A 16400-nucleotide genomic window follows, 5' to 3' on the forward strand; every position below is an offset into this window, starting at 1 on the left:
TTATCATTAAAAAAAATAAAGTTGGAGAATCAAAGTTAGGCTTGCAAGACTTTGGGGTTTTATAAATCCTAATGCTCATAACCAATTGTTGAGCTTTTATATATACATCTTCTATATATTTATATTTTTTTTAAATTTATATTATATAAGAAAGTACTATTCAAGCATCGACTCGTCGAAAAGATGTTGCACAATTCCAGAATATTTTCATTGAAGGGAACATATATTTTTCGAAAAACTTAATATTGCTTTTAATAAAAAAGTTTCAGAGTTGTTATTCATCAATATATTATCTACATCAATAGATGCATAATTGTACAACAAGTTGACGATGATAATAGCTCTGTAACCATTCAAAAATTTAATTTTATTAGTTTCAACGAACTACAAGCCATAAATTATATTGATCTTTATTTAACAAGTATGCATAAATTTTATCTACTAACTTTTAAAATTTAAATTATAAAAATTATATACATATTTGTTATAACAAACTATTTATCTTGCAGATATTATTAGTCAAATAGTAGATTTTGGATCTCTTGAGCAAGTATATGTGAGACAAATGCTGGTTTATAAAAAGACTTTGAAAGTAGAAAATATAGAGTAACCTACATTAATCCGACTCCTTTTTTGATTATTATATTTAAATATTGTTGCTCAATTTTTAGACTAGTTTATTTTAAATCATATAGTATCATTATATATATATATATATATATATATAAAGTTGCATGTTTTGTAGCATGCAAAAAGCATCCATTAGCTTTTGAGCTAAATTTGTTGAAGAAATTGACCAGAAAATGATTCGTGAAAAATAAAGACAAGAGCCAATTGTTATTATTTTGCCTGGTATGACTATAAGAATATACAAAGATTTTTTTTCTCTACAAAGATATTTTTTCTCTATAATATTTTTTTATAGAAAAATTATTATTTTACCATCAAAATAACCTATATGACCTGTATTTATAAAAAAAAATGCTCATCAATGTGTTCAACATCAAGATTTTATATGGACATAAAGATGTCAGAAATCAAAGAATATCGATAAAGGCTAACATTTAGAAACTACCATATTGTATCTAATAAATGTTGGAATTGTTGATTTTGTCTGAATATATGCATAAATAAATGTGCAGGATAAAGATGCTGGTTGTTCCGCTCCATGAAGCCACCACCAATAAATAAACAATTGAAGAATTGCTGAAGTTAAATCCTCATGAGTTTAAAGAATTATCTAATATTTGATTATAAAATTATCATATCCTTTGGCATGAGAACTTATATTTTTCTTTCCCTAAGGAATGAAATTCACATATAATGTAAATTTAAAGAAAATAGACACATTATATGATTGGTGGTACAAACTATGCTATAGTTTTGAAGCCGCAGTAAAAAATTATGGTAATAATTTTTGATACAACCAATGCGGTAAAAGTGATCAACCTCCGATATCATGGTATGATCGTAATATCTTAACTTTTTTAATTAATTTTTTATAAAATATATAATTTTTTTAATAAAAAAAATGATCATGATATATTTAATTTTATTAGGTATAAACTGAACATCATTGTTGGTAATGGTACTAGCATAACAAACTTTATTATATTTGAAAAATTAGCATAGCAATTAATCCTCGTTCCGACAGTCAATCTTGCAATCGGTGTAGGATGTGATAGTTTTACTCTTTCTATTGTTATCAAAGAAATTCTTGATAATATATATGTCTTCTAAGTAATCTTTGGTTCACAAAATTTTAGTAATAGCAGCTTTAGTTTCAAAGTAACCAGTATTTAAAAAAAAAAAAGATGAATCTGAGATGCATAATTTACATAAAAATTCTCCATCTGGATTTCTATCTCAAATTGTAGAAGAATCTATTTTTACAAAATTCTAAAAAATAGATTCAGTATAACCTCTTTCATCAAAGCAGTATCTTGAACATATCGCCCAACACAAATCAGTAACATATGTTCGCTATACATTTTATTCGATATATCTTAAAATTTTTAGAAAAAAATAAATTTCTATTAATATTGCAGAAAACCAACAACAGTGCCACCCACAAAGAAATTAAAATTGAAGTAATGTAACTTATTTGATTATTTACTCATCTTTGCAACTACTTCTGTTTCCATTCTATCATGGAATGCTTTAAATCAAGTTAAAAGCTAATATTTTTTTTTTTCACTTTAATGCTCAGCTCTGAAGAACTTATTGTTGATAACAAACGAAGATATGTTCAAGAATTTTTTTCTCTTTTTGTATTAAAAATCCACTGTACAGCACAGATTACATCCTAGTCATGATGATTTCAAAAACCTCCCCATTCTCCCCATTCCATTTGACTCCTGCATTCTATCAAACATGACAAGCACCAAATAGTAATAATTATATACACCCAAACTAGTAACGAGGTGACGTATAATGTACATTGGAGGGAAGAGAGGACCCCAATCTTTTTGAGAAAAAGAATTCAAGTATATTAAATCTTATTACATTCTTTCATATAACATGCATGAAAAGGACTATTAGTTTTATACAAAACTAGTTAATCTATTTGAGATTTTTGGAAAAGGGATCCTTCTTAATTAGAAGAGGATAAACAGTGCAAAGTTACTATCATAATCAACATATTTTGAAGATAAATATCAAGTGCATGCTCCACATAAAAGTGAGAGACAGAATACTTGCCATTTTCATATATAATATAGATAAAAGAGAAAATGCTATCAAGTAATCTTTTTTTTTTTTGTTCTTTTGTTTGCGAGAAAACATTATCTTGTTATCATGAGCAGGATAACAAAAGCCGGTATTTTACTTTTCCCCTCATCCAATTAAAATATCTCCATCAAAAAAAAGGCAACCCATCTACGACGGGTCCCTCTCAGTTCTGAAAATCAAAATGCATAATCTTATTTCTCTGAACAACGACCAAAAACACACAGAAGAAAAAGGTAATAACAAATTACAACATGATGCTTCATATGATACTCCTAAGCAATTAAGATCCTCGGAACAACAAGACCTACATATTGTTCAGCAGCTCATTGCCTCAAGTAGCAGGCAATTTAGGCACAACACAAGTTTCGTTGAGAATTAAACACCAACCACAACAACATATGCAGTTCAAACAGACATCCCTCAGAAAATAAAAGTATCAAAACCACAGTATACTTGTTCCGTAACTTCAGGCTAACCAAGCAAAACTCCAGTTGCCGACGACATTTGCATTATTAAACCTGTGATCATGTTTCAGCTATGATTTTGGACATCTAAACTACAGCTGTTTCAGTAGGATATACCAACGAGTTTAAAAAGAATTATTTCGTGCCATGAACCAAGCAGTCTTTCAACTGCAAGGAAAGAACATCATGGAGACCTCAATCTCTATTATGCACAAAATCAGATCACTAGAGGGAAAGAACACAAATAAATCTTATGCTGCATCTTCTCTAACTGGAAAAACAAAAGGAGAAATTGGTTTCATCAAAAAGAACCCCTCAAACTAAGCAGCTGCAGCCATGGGGACCGATCTGTAGCATGCCCGCTTTGCTGCGCGGACAATGTCATCAACCTACAGGAAAAATTCCGGAGAGAGAGAGAGAGAGAGAGCCTAAGAGATCTGTAATATCAAATTGGTCATTTATACTTAATGTTTAACCTAATATTTCTCACGGATTCCTGTAAAACTTTATGCAAGAAGATGTAAGAAAAGCTGACCTGAGGAACAGCCATCCTCTCCAGGTTTGCAGCATAAGGCATAGGAACATCAGCTCCAGCAATTCTCTCCACTGGTGCATCTAGATACTCGAAGCTATCCTCAATAATGGACATACTGTTCAATAAATGCTCAGAATCAGATGGGCATGAGAGGGGGGGGGGGACGGTGGTTGTGGCAAATGGGATGGAGAAGCTAACCATATTTCAGCACCTACACCATGCTGTGGGAAACCTTCTTCAACAGTCACCAGTCTGTTGGTTTTCCTAACTGAAGCATTGATAGTAGCTCTGTCTAGTGGCCTTATTGAACGGAGATTTATAACCTGCAATAAAACAAAGCCTTCTAGGCAACTCATGGGTTGATTATGATAAAGCAAGCCAACATTTGATTTCCAAGAGACTTCACCTCGGCATCAATTCCTTCCTTTGAAAGTATCTCTGCAGCCTGAACATGATCCATTAGGAGTTAGATTCGCAAATAGCAACTAACGAAATTCTTGAAAATATACAATAAAAGCTAGCATGAGTCTGTGGGCAATAAATAGAATCAGTCCTATGAATAATTAAGACATTCTGTACCATACAGAGCCATGAAAAGTCAGTCCATGCCATTGGTATTCTTGATTCCTGTTTTGCCATTGCCAATCATGTCCGTTTAAGGACAAAATCATCTTCACATCCTTTTCCCCTTGTGGCATCCACTTACAGATTTTCCTTCATACTAAAACCTTTCACAAACAAAGGTCCCTCCCTATTTTGGTGGTTGTTAACTCTATTCAGAAAGCTTTAAAATCTAGTCTTGTTTCATAACCGATGATGAAATAGTAACAGGAAAATGCTGTCACAACAATTTATGGGATAGATGCATGATACAGCCTACATGTCAAGCTATGATACCTGCCAGCTGAATGCCTTGGAAAACAAATTGAACGTCTTGAAAAATTAATAGAGGGGTAATGCTGGAATTTCAGATCAATCCATGCTCTTGCTTCTCTTTCCCTTCTTCTCCACAACTTGGTAAAGGAAATGAGTGCTGTCCTACGTGGAGCTTGGCATCAATATATAAAGCCTTCAGACTGAATCAGTAAATTCATAGCGACTATATCGAATATTTTGGGAAGAATTCTAATACAAACTTGAAAGAGAACATGGTGGAGCTCTATGACTAAGGTATGAACTAAATCTAATGTTCACTTCTAAGAAGAGGTGGTGTTGCAGTTGTTGGATTCCTTCCATTCAGAAATGCTATATCAAGATGATGAAGAGACAGGGACCTTTAAAATTTACCATTGCTACAAAAAATGCCAAGGATGATAAACAGGATGGTTTTGCCTTTTTAGCACAAGCAGGAGGAGGAGGAGAAGGTGGTGGAAATTTAACATGCTGAAAATAATTTCAACAAGGATGATAAAGAGGATGCTTTTGCTTTTTCAGCAGCAAGAAAAGTAGGTGGAGAAGAAAGGTTTGTTGTTCCTTCCCTTCCAACATTGGCCTTCCTTCCTTTCCCAAAAGAAGACTTCGAGACTCAGAAGCACTGATGATGATGTCGAGACAGAGTAGGTTCATCAGGGAAGTACCGGCTCCTCCCTTCACCATATTGGGGAAGCCTCTTCAAGTCCGTCTTTCTTCTGCTTCACATCCATTTGTTTGTCCATGATCCCAGATTGGGTGCTCGCCTACTCCAATGCTGGACCAGCTTGGATGAAGAAGTTAGTTTGGACCCAACTCCACTCATCGTATTGAAGAAGCTCCTTCGCTTCCGTCTCCTTCCCTTACAACATTACACTTCTTTCCTAAATGAATTATTTAAGGCAGATGTTCTTTTCCATGCTAGGCCTTTGGATTGCTAAAGGAGATTAAAATTCGGGCATGCTGATGACAATACAGAGTAGGTCTATTAGTTTAGACCTGATTCCTCCACCATATATCCATATTGCTGAGCACATTCGTCCATCTTTTCCTTCAGTCTGTCCGTTCATCATCCCAGATCAGGTGCTCGCCTGCTCTGGTGCTGGACCAACTTGGGAAAAGAAGTTCACATCCGACTCCTCCCTTTACCATATTGGAGAGGTTCCTTTGTGTCAGTACATATTCTCCTTCACATCCGTCTATTCATCCTAGATTGGCTGGTCCCCTTCTCTGGTGCCAGACCAGCTCAGTGAGAAGAAGACCATTTGATGTTCTTTCGTGCACTAGGCCGTTGGATTGCTAAAGGAGACTTTGAGATTCGAGCACACTGATGATGATGTGGACATGGAGTAGGTTCATTAGTTTGAAGCCAACTCAAAGAAAGGTCAGTTGTTTCTTCCCCTCCAACATTAACCTTCTTTCCTTTCCTGAATGAGTTATGTGAGGTAGGTTGGGGTTGGGTCCTTGGCATAAAAGAACATTTGATGTTCTTTCATGCTCTAGGCTGTTGGATTACTAAAGGAGACTTTGAGATTTAAGCACACTGATGATGATGTGGAGACAAAGTAGGTTTATTAGTTTGAACCCGACTCCTCCCTTCACCATATTGGAGAAGCTCCTTCGCATCCATCCATTCTTCTACCATTGATTGGGTGCTCACCCGCACTGATGCCAGGCCAACTCAGGTTCGGCTTGTTTGTGGAGAGTCTCGCAACCCCTCCATTGAGCCACCTTATAGAGTACCTCACCTTCATGGATCCATGCCTCTTGAGCTCCAAGACTGGCCATGGGGAATGGAAACATGCCTAGATCTCACCAAAGGTCGGGTCTCATGGATTCCATTGCCTTGTAGAGCCAATCCTGGATTTAGTGGATAAATCTCCCATTGTTTCAAGTATATCTAGTGGCCTCAGCCCTTTCAGCTCCCCACCGTCCACACCAAGCATTCCCCCTCCTTTGTCATTGATATCACATGCCCTAGATCCCAAGGAGACATCATGGTCCTCCATAAGGCATAGATCGGGCAGCAACTGGTGTGGAAGAAGAGACGGTGGAAGGAGGTAGGATGCCAAGCACTAGGCGGGTAGGTAGCAAGATTGCTGGCAGGGGAGCTGATCTCGACAAAAACCATGGAGCAGAGAGCAAAGAGATGAGTGGAGGGAAGCAGTTTTCCTCTCTTCATTCTGCTCAGGGAAAAGATGTGGATGTGAAGAGTGCCAAACCGGGTGGAATTTGGACTTGGGTCAGAACTAATGGCTTTCTTCTGTTTCCACTCCCTCGTCACATCCGTTCCAATCTCAATGCTCTCATCCCCATCGGATAGTCCCATGTGAAAAAGAACATCAAATGTTGTCAGATTGCCACAATAGTTGTCCCATAATCCCATACTCAAATATGGGTTCAGCTAGCATTGCTCATAATCTCTAACAGAGATAGCACTAGAAGCATTGCGTGCTATACTCACCGAAGAAATATGGTCTTACCATGATAATTGCACTTCTTCTAGAGGGGTGTGGAATGCGCTCAGCACCCACAAGACAAAAATAACCAACCATCAACAAACATATATAGACAACAGCATTTAATGCACCAACAAGAATGTTCAACATCCTACCATGAGCAGAGAACATTCTGCAGTGAAATTATATATGTCTGCTTGTGATTGTGTATGAGCACATGCCAACACAAGCAGAACCCATGCCCAATTGCACATGAGTAGCTGTGGTTGTCGATGTTTGTAGCAGTTACATGGCACAACAATAACAAGCACATACAACCATGCTTCTCTCAAACATACTTAAAAACCTTCGCCTCTTTAAAGATCTTGTTTTCAAAAGGGTGCTTATTGCTTTCAAATTTCCAATGAAATTGCCATCAATATGACCATTGGAAACTCATTCCTCCATTGACATTGCTAAATGCCACCACTTCAACAGCATTCCATTATTGTTTTGAGAAGCCCCAAGACCAATCAATACTAGGTTATAAATTTGAACATGTTGCACCATCTTGCAATTGCACAAAATGGTAATCATTTCCTTGTCCCCTTTACATGAATCATATAAAGACAAAAGCACTCATTAAGAAATGCAGTTATGGAAGAAATATGCAAGAAATGCTATTGCAATATCATCCTTACTGATGCATGGAAAAAATGACTTCAAAGAGAATGTTCGGGATGAGACAGATGTCTAGACCTACAAAATTCAGTCGTTAAGGTTGCTTGATCTCAAAAAAGTCTAGCTAAGAGCTCTACATGATCACCACCTCATTGACATCCCACCATCCTAAAGGACTGAAAGAAAGGAAAAATGACACTACTTTATCACCGTATGTTGCAACTTCACAAAGATATCATTAAATTTTGCCACTCAACTGTTTTAGCATGAAAAACACTATAAATTTTTCTTTTTATACACTTATCACATCTACGATGATTAAAATAATTCAAAATAATCCCCTTGTGAAAAGAAATATCTTTTATTCTTTTAGTGATCCACTTGCCATCAGTTTCTTAAGAAGCTTCCTGAGCAACTTGTAAATTTCAAGCCCTCTCAGCAAGTGGTGCTTAAAAACCTTACTTAGCACTCTGTGACATAAAGAATTTTAAATTCCAGTGTTATGGACAAAATTTGGATCAAATTGAATGACTGACGATCCTACATCACTCACTCAAGCAAAAACCTCTAACAGCTTTCCTAATTAATACTTATACATGAAGTCATACTACTCATGGAACTTGCTAAAGAAAGATTATTACCTAAAGACAAGGGACTTCAATTACTTATCTATTTTTAAAAGGACTGTTGTGGAGGTCTTGTTTAGGAAAGATGTTTCTACAACAGGATATCTAATTTCCGAAGAAAAAAAAAAGTCCAATGGTGGAGCTTTCTACTCTCAAGTAGAATGCTTCTGTGGGGACAGCTTGTTTTCAATGAGAAGTGCAAGGAGTTTTCCTTTATAAAATAGTAGACTATAGGCTTTTGGTCCATAGAATGGGCAATATGCCTCAGCGAAACACCTCTAGAATGACCTTAATTATAAATAATGTTAAAAATTGAAAACTTATGATACCTTATCTACTATCATCAAAGAATTACTGGAAAAATCATGCTTCTTTTTATACTGTCATTGCTTTACCCTCAACTAGTTTCATCATTCTTCCATACATAATTGCCAAATTACAGACTCTGAAAGTTCATGATAACATAAAAATTTATAAAAGAATACCTCCAGGACAAGATCACAATAATATGATCATCCCATCTACATTTTATTTTATTTTATTTAAAAAAGATGGAACTGGGATTGTCAGAATTTTTGATCCTGTCTCTTTCCAACCAACCAATTATCAAATACAAACCAGCATTTAGAAGTCCAATCTCAACATCATTGAACAGCAAAACTTAAAACCTACCCGTGTATGGATACAAATTTCATGTTATTCACATATAGTAATTTACATTATTATACAGGAAGACATCCAATCAAAAAAGGCATCACATAATTAACCATAAGCTCTTTACGCAGAATGATAAAACTTCTTTGCTCAGCTTCCATGACTGATAATTTAGAAGGCATCATGCAACTTCAATAATACCAAATCTGTTTTTGCCTTCTAATAATTTAAGCATGGGCTCATAAAGAAGAAGAAGAAGAAGAAGAAGAAGAATTTCAAAACTTACAGTCAACACTGTAATTCCCCTCAAATGGACTTTTGATCTTCAGCCATTGCTAAAAAGCATTTCTGACTCCTAACTGGAAATAATATCTCAGATACCCCTAATCTCCATCAGCCAAATATCTCCCACTTAACCCTCATTAATTGTTAATAGAGATTTATTTAAGTTCAGGTTCCATGATCTTAAAAAAAAAAAAAAAAAAAAAAAAAAAACCCTACTTTCAGAAATCAAGAGGATTAACAATACCAAAGACCTAGAATGACAAGCTGGAAGCTGATGTTGTTCATGTTGCACAGACACAAGCACATTATCAAACATAATTGAAGGGGGAAAAGATGCAGTTGAGGTAAAAAGTGTTAGTAAATTTGACCTCAATGACCATCAAAAAATAAAAGAAACCATGCATCCTGTTTGTCCTCCTTTATTAACTATTCTACAAATGTCCAAATATCAAATAATTTTTACCATCAAGTTTAAACTTATAGCAAGGAACAAGAAAAATCATAAATAGTAAATAGCTGAAGCTTTTGAAACTGGAATACCGTTAAAAATATGAAGCATATAGATATATATCAATCACGAAAAGCATTTTCAGATTATATCAAATAAATGACAATCACAAAGTAGTTAAGCAATCAGAAGTTTTCTAAGCTGGTCTGTAACAGTGAAACCTTGATGTCATCAATAAGAACATGATGTTGAGCACTCATCAATTTATACATGTAAAATTGTTTTAGATACTAGCATTTCCCTCCAAAGTTAAACCTGATTCAGCCAGACACCAGCAGCAAACAAGCAAAACCACTTAAGGTGCAAGGCCAGTTGCAGCTAATGATATCAAAAAGTAGTCACATACCTGCAGAGCGTAACCAACCATTTTTGAGAAAGCGGTAATAGAAACATGCTTTCCTTCTCGTTCTATCTGTCAAACAAGGAAAACAGATGCTGGTTATGAAAAAATAACAGACTCTAGGTCCTGTCAATAATCTTTAGAAAAGCATACCTTGGCTTTCCCTATTGGAAGGCAGAAACTGGAATCAAGAGCTTCAGCTGAAACAGGAAATGACTCTCCATATCTGTGAATACACATTTACATGTTTAAAGCCGTTCTGACAAGGTAATATTGAAGCCAAATAACTGAAGGGCATTTGATCTAGTGCTACATACAGAAGTTCATTTTCAAGGAAAACAACAGGATCAGGGTCCCTTATAGCTGCTTTTAACAAGCCACGAGCATCTTCAGATGAATATGGACTTAGCACTTTCAAACCAGGAACATGTGCATACCAAGCTGCATAACACTGAAAATTCATTCATAATGAGAACCATCTCCATATTTTATCTTATTCATTCGTTGGAAGCAATCCAAAAAGGCCCTACATCTCAATACATAATGACATCACAAATGCTTTACATGGGAGGAGATTAACCACTAGATATTAATTGGCAATAACCCCCATTACAGGTAGCAGGTACTGGTTATATGAATCCACCTCCACAATCCATTTTACCAAAGATGGTCTATATCAAAAGAGCTTATCAAATGATTCCCACTACTTCCATCCCTGTTTCATAGGTCTTCCTTAACACAATCCATGCCTTCTTTCTGTTCCAGCATGGCCAAAACCATAGGCCATGCCATTCATCATAATATATTTTTTTTTCTTTTGAGAAGGGGAAGCCACCATGAGCGTTTGAACCTTGGACCTCTCCCAAGTGGAGAAGAATGCCAACCAGCTGAGATAAGGCTGGTTATACCATTCATGATAACACAGTTTGAAAAACACAAGCCGAAAATGACATGTGATGAGATCTAGAGTACTTTCTTTTTCCATCCACATGCAGGAAAGAAACGAGCAAGCATGAAAAAATAATTACATTCACGACATTGTGCAACATCTCAGAAAAAAAAAATCTGTTACAGTAAGCAAATTGTATCCAGATTAAAATAGGCAATAAGTGCAGGGACAAGTGAATCACTGTAGAAAGACCTAAAGTTACATGGATCAAAATTGTCCTAAACTGATTACCGCTTACATTCTAGATACTGCATATGGATTTCGATTCCATATTGCAATAAGGTTTCCCGGTCATGGCTACAGATTTCCTGATCAACATGGCACTCACAAACTGATAGCTTATGAAAGATAAATAGCTCTACATTGAAAGCATCAATTTACTAACAATAACATGCCGCACTATCATAAAATGTATACCAAATTTTATGACAGTTTCCAACAAAGGTAGTTTATGGATGGGTGTTGCCTGGGGTACTGCAATAAACTTCTCTAAATACTACAAAGGAAAGCTTTAGTGCTGAAGAATCTTATTTCAGGGTAACAGCCATGCACCTGCGAATGTTGAGCACCAACTCCAGCAGCAGCACCATTTGGACCTCTGAAAACAATAGGTACAGATATCTGACCTGCTGACATGTAGTTTGTCTTCGCAGCAGAATTAACAATATGATCAATTGCCTGCAGATGCATCAGATTAACAATTTAGATACACAGAATATGCACAACTTTTGCTATTCATGCATAAGCTACAGGGAGCAGTCTGCAATGATGAAAAGATACTTGGTGCCCATTTGCATACTCACAGAAGCAAAACAATAGAAGCAACTAATCTTTGAAAAAAGATCAACAATCAGTAACTAGTAGAATGGCAGCCAGTTCTAGGATTTTATCAGGCTTTTACCCTAGAGTGCAAGCTCCAACTATTGAGCAGCCAAATCAACAACTGAATCAGACAATTTTCAGTTTAACAGTTACTAACTTTAACATCAGCAAATATCTAGATAAAATTCGGGTCAACTTCAAATAAAGAGATATTCTCCTATTCAAGGACTGACTTGAGGATATCATACTACCAAACTTCTTATTGCACAATGTGGTACCATAGGATACACCATCCATAGAAGCTAATAAGACTCCCTGGATCTAGATTTTGAGAACCCAAAACAGACACTTAAGAATTTCTGTTGCTCGTAAAAGAAGCCTGTGCAGCCCAGAATTGCAAATACATAACTACAAGGTGATCACTAAAATCCTACAATATTTAGAAGCAAAGACTGGCAGAAACGACAATCACAACTGGGATTAAACTTTAGAAGAAATATATACAACTTTTTTCTACAAAGACACCCAATACAAATCAGTTTTCGAATCATGCGTGTTTTAAAATGTTAAATTTAATCTTATTCAAAAGTTAACCAGCTAATCCTTTTTTTTCTTTTTGATAGGGAAAGCAAAAGTATAATATGATACATAAAATTTCTGAGTTCTACTTCATGGCCCATCAATGCTTTGAGAAAGAAAGCTGGTACTTTGAGGTTGTGAATTCAAATTCAACCTTAACATTGATTCCTTATTTTCAAAGACACAAATAGCATACATCCAAATATACACACAAATTAGATAGGTCAGAATGTTTGCTGATGTACGATCTGCAATACACCATTCAGTTCAAAGCTGGAAACTTCATCAAAATTTAATTATGTAGAGCACAAGCCATTGTCCTATGGTGAAAATGTAAACTTCATGAAAATACTTCCATGCATAAGTTTCACAGGTCTGGTTATTCGATTTTTAGATATCTCTTATCTCTTGGGCTGGTTTGCAGTGACCTTTTTTCATATATTTACTGATTTCAACATTCAGTTAACCATTTCTCCACCAGAAACAAGAAGGAAGCATAATTGTTCGGATTAATTGCGAGATTTATTAAAATTCTGCACTCTGTTCTATGCCTGCAGTTCTTCTCTTTATTTCATTCCATCAAACACTACTAGAAGCCATTTCAGCTTATAGGAGGCAGTTTAATCATGCATACTTAATCATCTGGACTGTAAATAATTATACACGACTTAATCATGCTGAGGCACATGTAACATGCATGCACATGCAAACCCACATCGACTGCATGAGCAGATGTGCTGAAAAGGCATTTCATGAGTGGCACTGCATACTTTATGCTCTATTTAAGTCATATGATTTCTCAGGTAAATAAAACACTATTTGCACCATGAATAACAATTTATGCCGGCCATGAAAGCCAATAACACTTCAAAATTGGCTGCAGTGAGTTGGTCTCCTTGCAGGTTAGGTCAATGTCAAAACATTAGACCCATTTATGTAATCAAACCAATCCACATTATTAACATTTGTTTGAACAACCATAAGCTGATTAAAATGTAACTGATAATTTCAGCAAAAGCCAATTACCCGAGTCACCTTTCACTTCTATATTCAGGTCTGATTAATAATGGATGGATGTGTTGGATCTAGATCAGGCAACTTATTAACTCTACAAAAATCATCCACAGGCCTTGTTCCAAAATAAGTTGCACTTCATGAAAAAGCAAATAATTGAATAAAACAATTAAATGTAAGACTGCACAAAAAATAAGAAAACTCTAACCTGCATGGAGAAGTTGAATGTCATAAATTCTACAATAGGCCGAAGACCATAGTAAGCTGCACCAACTCCAATACCAGTAAAACCAGCCTGCAACAATACAACCAATGATGCAGGAACCAGACTGACAAAACCACGAGGACAAAAGCTGCTGATAGTTTGAATATGAAGCCAACCTCTGTAATTGGAGTATCAAGAACTCTCTCAGGACCATACTTCTCAAGCAGACCCTTGGAAATCTACAAGATGAGAATTGAAGGTTGTATTTGTATTGGTAGAAAATGAGTAATCATGTACACAACAGACAGAGCAAGCTTTCAAATTTTACAAAGGTTTTTTACCTTGTAAGCACCCTGATACTCCCCCACCTGCAAAGTCAAAATTTTTATTAGAATAAGTATGAACAAAGTATGGTTCAAAAGGCATGCATACCCCAGTATTACCTCTTCACCCATCAAGAATACTTTAGGATCCGCAGACATCTCCTCATCAAGTGCAGAGTTCAGAGCTTCACGCACTGTCATCTGTGAGATAAAGAGATGCCATGAATTTAGGTTCAACACTCTCTCACTCCAAACAAAGATTAAAAATAGAGAAAAAAAATTTAAAAAAAAAATCTATCAAAACAGAGATTTGAGTAGATATAGAACAAGAAGACAACACAAGAACGTATAAGATTCCACATCTTCCAAATGAATTGGACATTTTTCTTTGATCAGCAAGCACCATAAACATGACAGAAAAAGGGCATTGCAATGCACGAGGCACTTGCCATTGCCGGGGTTTGGGGAGTGTCAGATGTATGCTGCCTTAACCCATGTGCCAAGAGGCTGTTTCCATTGTTTTGAACCTGTAACCCCCAGGTTACGATAGAGCAAGTTTATCATTGCACCAACGCCCGCCACATTGTAAACAAAATAATAATTCTCACTAAAGACAATGTATTGGATTTGATCAAGAGAACCAAAAAGTAACCGAAAGCAAGCACGTCCTCAGAATACAAATCACAGAAAGGAAACTGGAAGGTATATACTAAAATTTAAAACCACAAACCATGGATATCAACACAACAAGCGACAAAATATTATATGATTTTCGTTTTTCTATAAATAGAGCATATAATCACCATAAAAACTTCTTTTAACACAGAGAAATATTTTGACAAACTACTAAAGGCATGATCGAGCAGCAACATGCTGAAATACTACAATTATTTTTCAAATAGCAATACATATTTTATAATACCTCTTTTGGTGCACTGGAGTAGTTCTTTGGCAAGATGGAACCCAGAGGCCGAATCCTCTGCAACACCTGCCCTAAAATCTACAAAAAAAAATAAAGGACAAAAAAGCACAAAAAAATCCACCAAAAAGTCCATAAGAGCAGAGGCTAACGCCAACAGTCCAACACCAAAACATCAAGAACACGGCAAAGTTCCCAAAAAAAATCCAATAAACAATAAAAAAAAAAAAATCCGTCCCTTTACCGGGGAAGAGAAGCTTCCAAATCCGACCTTTTGCCTCGCGACTCCCCACATCCTCCTATCAATTATCGAACGAGCAGAAACCTGAGATTCGTTGGACCATGAAAAACCATCAATAGCCAATCAACACAAAGAACAAGCAAGAATAATTGGGAAGAAAAAATAGAGGTATGATTTAAAATCTCCATCTTTCCACTTGAAATTTAACATTATTAAGCAAATGAATAAAAATATAAACAAATCATAGATTCAAAACGGAAAGAAGAAAGAGGGAGCGGACGAAAAACCTAGAAATTAGAGAGAGAGAGAGAGGGGACAGAAGAGCAGTGGGGCTCGACCGCTCGAGATGAAGGAAATGGAAAGCCTGTAGATATTTATCTTTTTGCCGTTTTTACAAATAAGGCATTGCAAGCAGATCCGATATTACAAATAAACCCCGGCCCTTCCTTTCACTGAACGGTGAAGACGATGCCTTCTAAGGGGCTATTTGATATTATTTTTTTATTGTTTTCAGATTATTCCTGCAATCACATTTGACGTCACCTATTACTTTAGGTATAGTTGATTTATTTCAAAATACTCTTTTCTGGTAGACATGATTTAGGGTTTTCACCTTGGCCAGCATGATGTTACTTGGAGAATGATGCCTATTGCTTAAGATTTTTTTTTTTTAAAAAAGAGAATATTTGGTTTGGAAATTGAAAATGAAACAGATATAAAGCTTGGAATAAGCATCCGACTGTAATATTATTTTTATAAAAAATAAGCATAAAGAAAGAATAGTTGCTCTAATCTTTTTCCTTTTCTAACCCATGCTAATTATTTCAAAGCAAGGTTGATGCGAACTATTCTTATTAAAAGGCCTTCATTTATTATTGTTTCTCTGTTCCTCCTCGCTAGGAACAAAACACACTTGTCAATTTTCGACAAAATATTAGCCAAATATGTTATAAAAACTTATCCATTACCTATTCTTGTAAGCATAGAATGAATTAAAGTTGTTTTATATTTTCAAATGTTATAGCCAAAATGTTGACTATCATATCATGTAGGTAGCTTTGCTTTGGCACATCATTTCTATATTATTATCATTATTACCATATTAAATAAAATATATTTTAGTTAATTTATTATTATGTTAAAAGAAAAAAAAAATCAGAAGCACACCACCTAAAATT

General features: G+C 35.6%; 1 protein-coding gene across 2 annotated transcripts; it reads right to left on the reverse strand.

Moving 5' to 3' along the window:
• Positions 1–3195: 3195 nt before the first annotated feature.
• Positions 3196–15647, reverse strand: LOC105034969 (pyruvate dehydrogenase E1 component subunit beta-1, mitochondrial). Of its 2 annotated transcripts, XM_010910333.4 has the most exons (15): positions 15510–15647; positions 15226–15306; positions 14985–15062; positions 14183–14263; positions 14081–14107; positions 13916–13978; positions 13743–13829; positions 11672–11797; positions 10488–10621; positions 10324–10396; positions 10177–10242; positions 4136–4174; positions 3928–4052; positions 3730–3844; positions 3196–3583 (listed from the first exon to the last, which is right to left on the reverse strand). In XM_010910333.4, the coding sequence occupies exons 2-15, from the start codon at positions 15274–15276 to the stop codon at positions 3515–3517; spliced, it is 1134 nt and encodes a 377-aa protein (XP_010908635.1). In that variant the 5' UTR covers positions 15277–15306; positions 15510–15647; the 3' UTR covers positions 3196–3514. The 2 variants fall into 2 exon arrangements, with proteins under 2 accessions (XP_010908635.1, XP_073117160.1); XM_073261059.1 differs by lacking the exon at positions 15510–15647 and having other exon boundaries at positions 3272–3583; positions 15226–15317.
• Between the last annotated feature and the right edge of the window lie 753 nt (positions 15648–16400).

The sequence above is a fragment of the Elaeis guineensis genome, chromosome 7 (assembly GCF_000442705.2).
Source record: "Elaeis guineensis isolate ETL-2024a chromosome 7, EG11, whole genome shotgun sequence".
NCBI classification, from domain to species: domain Eukaryota; kingdom Viridiplantae; phylum Streptophyta; class Magnoliopsida; order Arecales; family Arecaceae; genus Elaeis; species Elaeis guineensis.

Excerpts from the sequence above, each read along its gene's own strand:
- LOC105034969 (XM_010910333.4), bottom strand. The coding sequence starts at position 15,276 with ATGTGGGGAGTCGCGAGGCAAAAGGTCGGATTTGGAAGCTTCTCTTCC. Across the intron at positions 15,063-15,225 it reads TTGGAAGCTTCTCTTCCCCG|ATTTTAGGGCAGGTGTTGCA; the intron begins GTAAAGGGACGG and ends TTTTTTTTGTAG. Across the intron at positions 4,053-4,135 it reads AGGAAGGAATTGATGCCGAG|GTTATAAATCTCCGTTCAAT; the intron begins GTGAAGTCTCTT and ends GTTTTATTGCAG.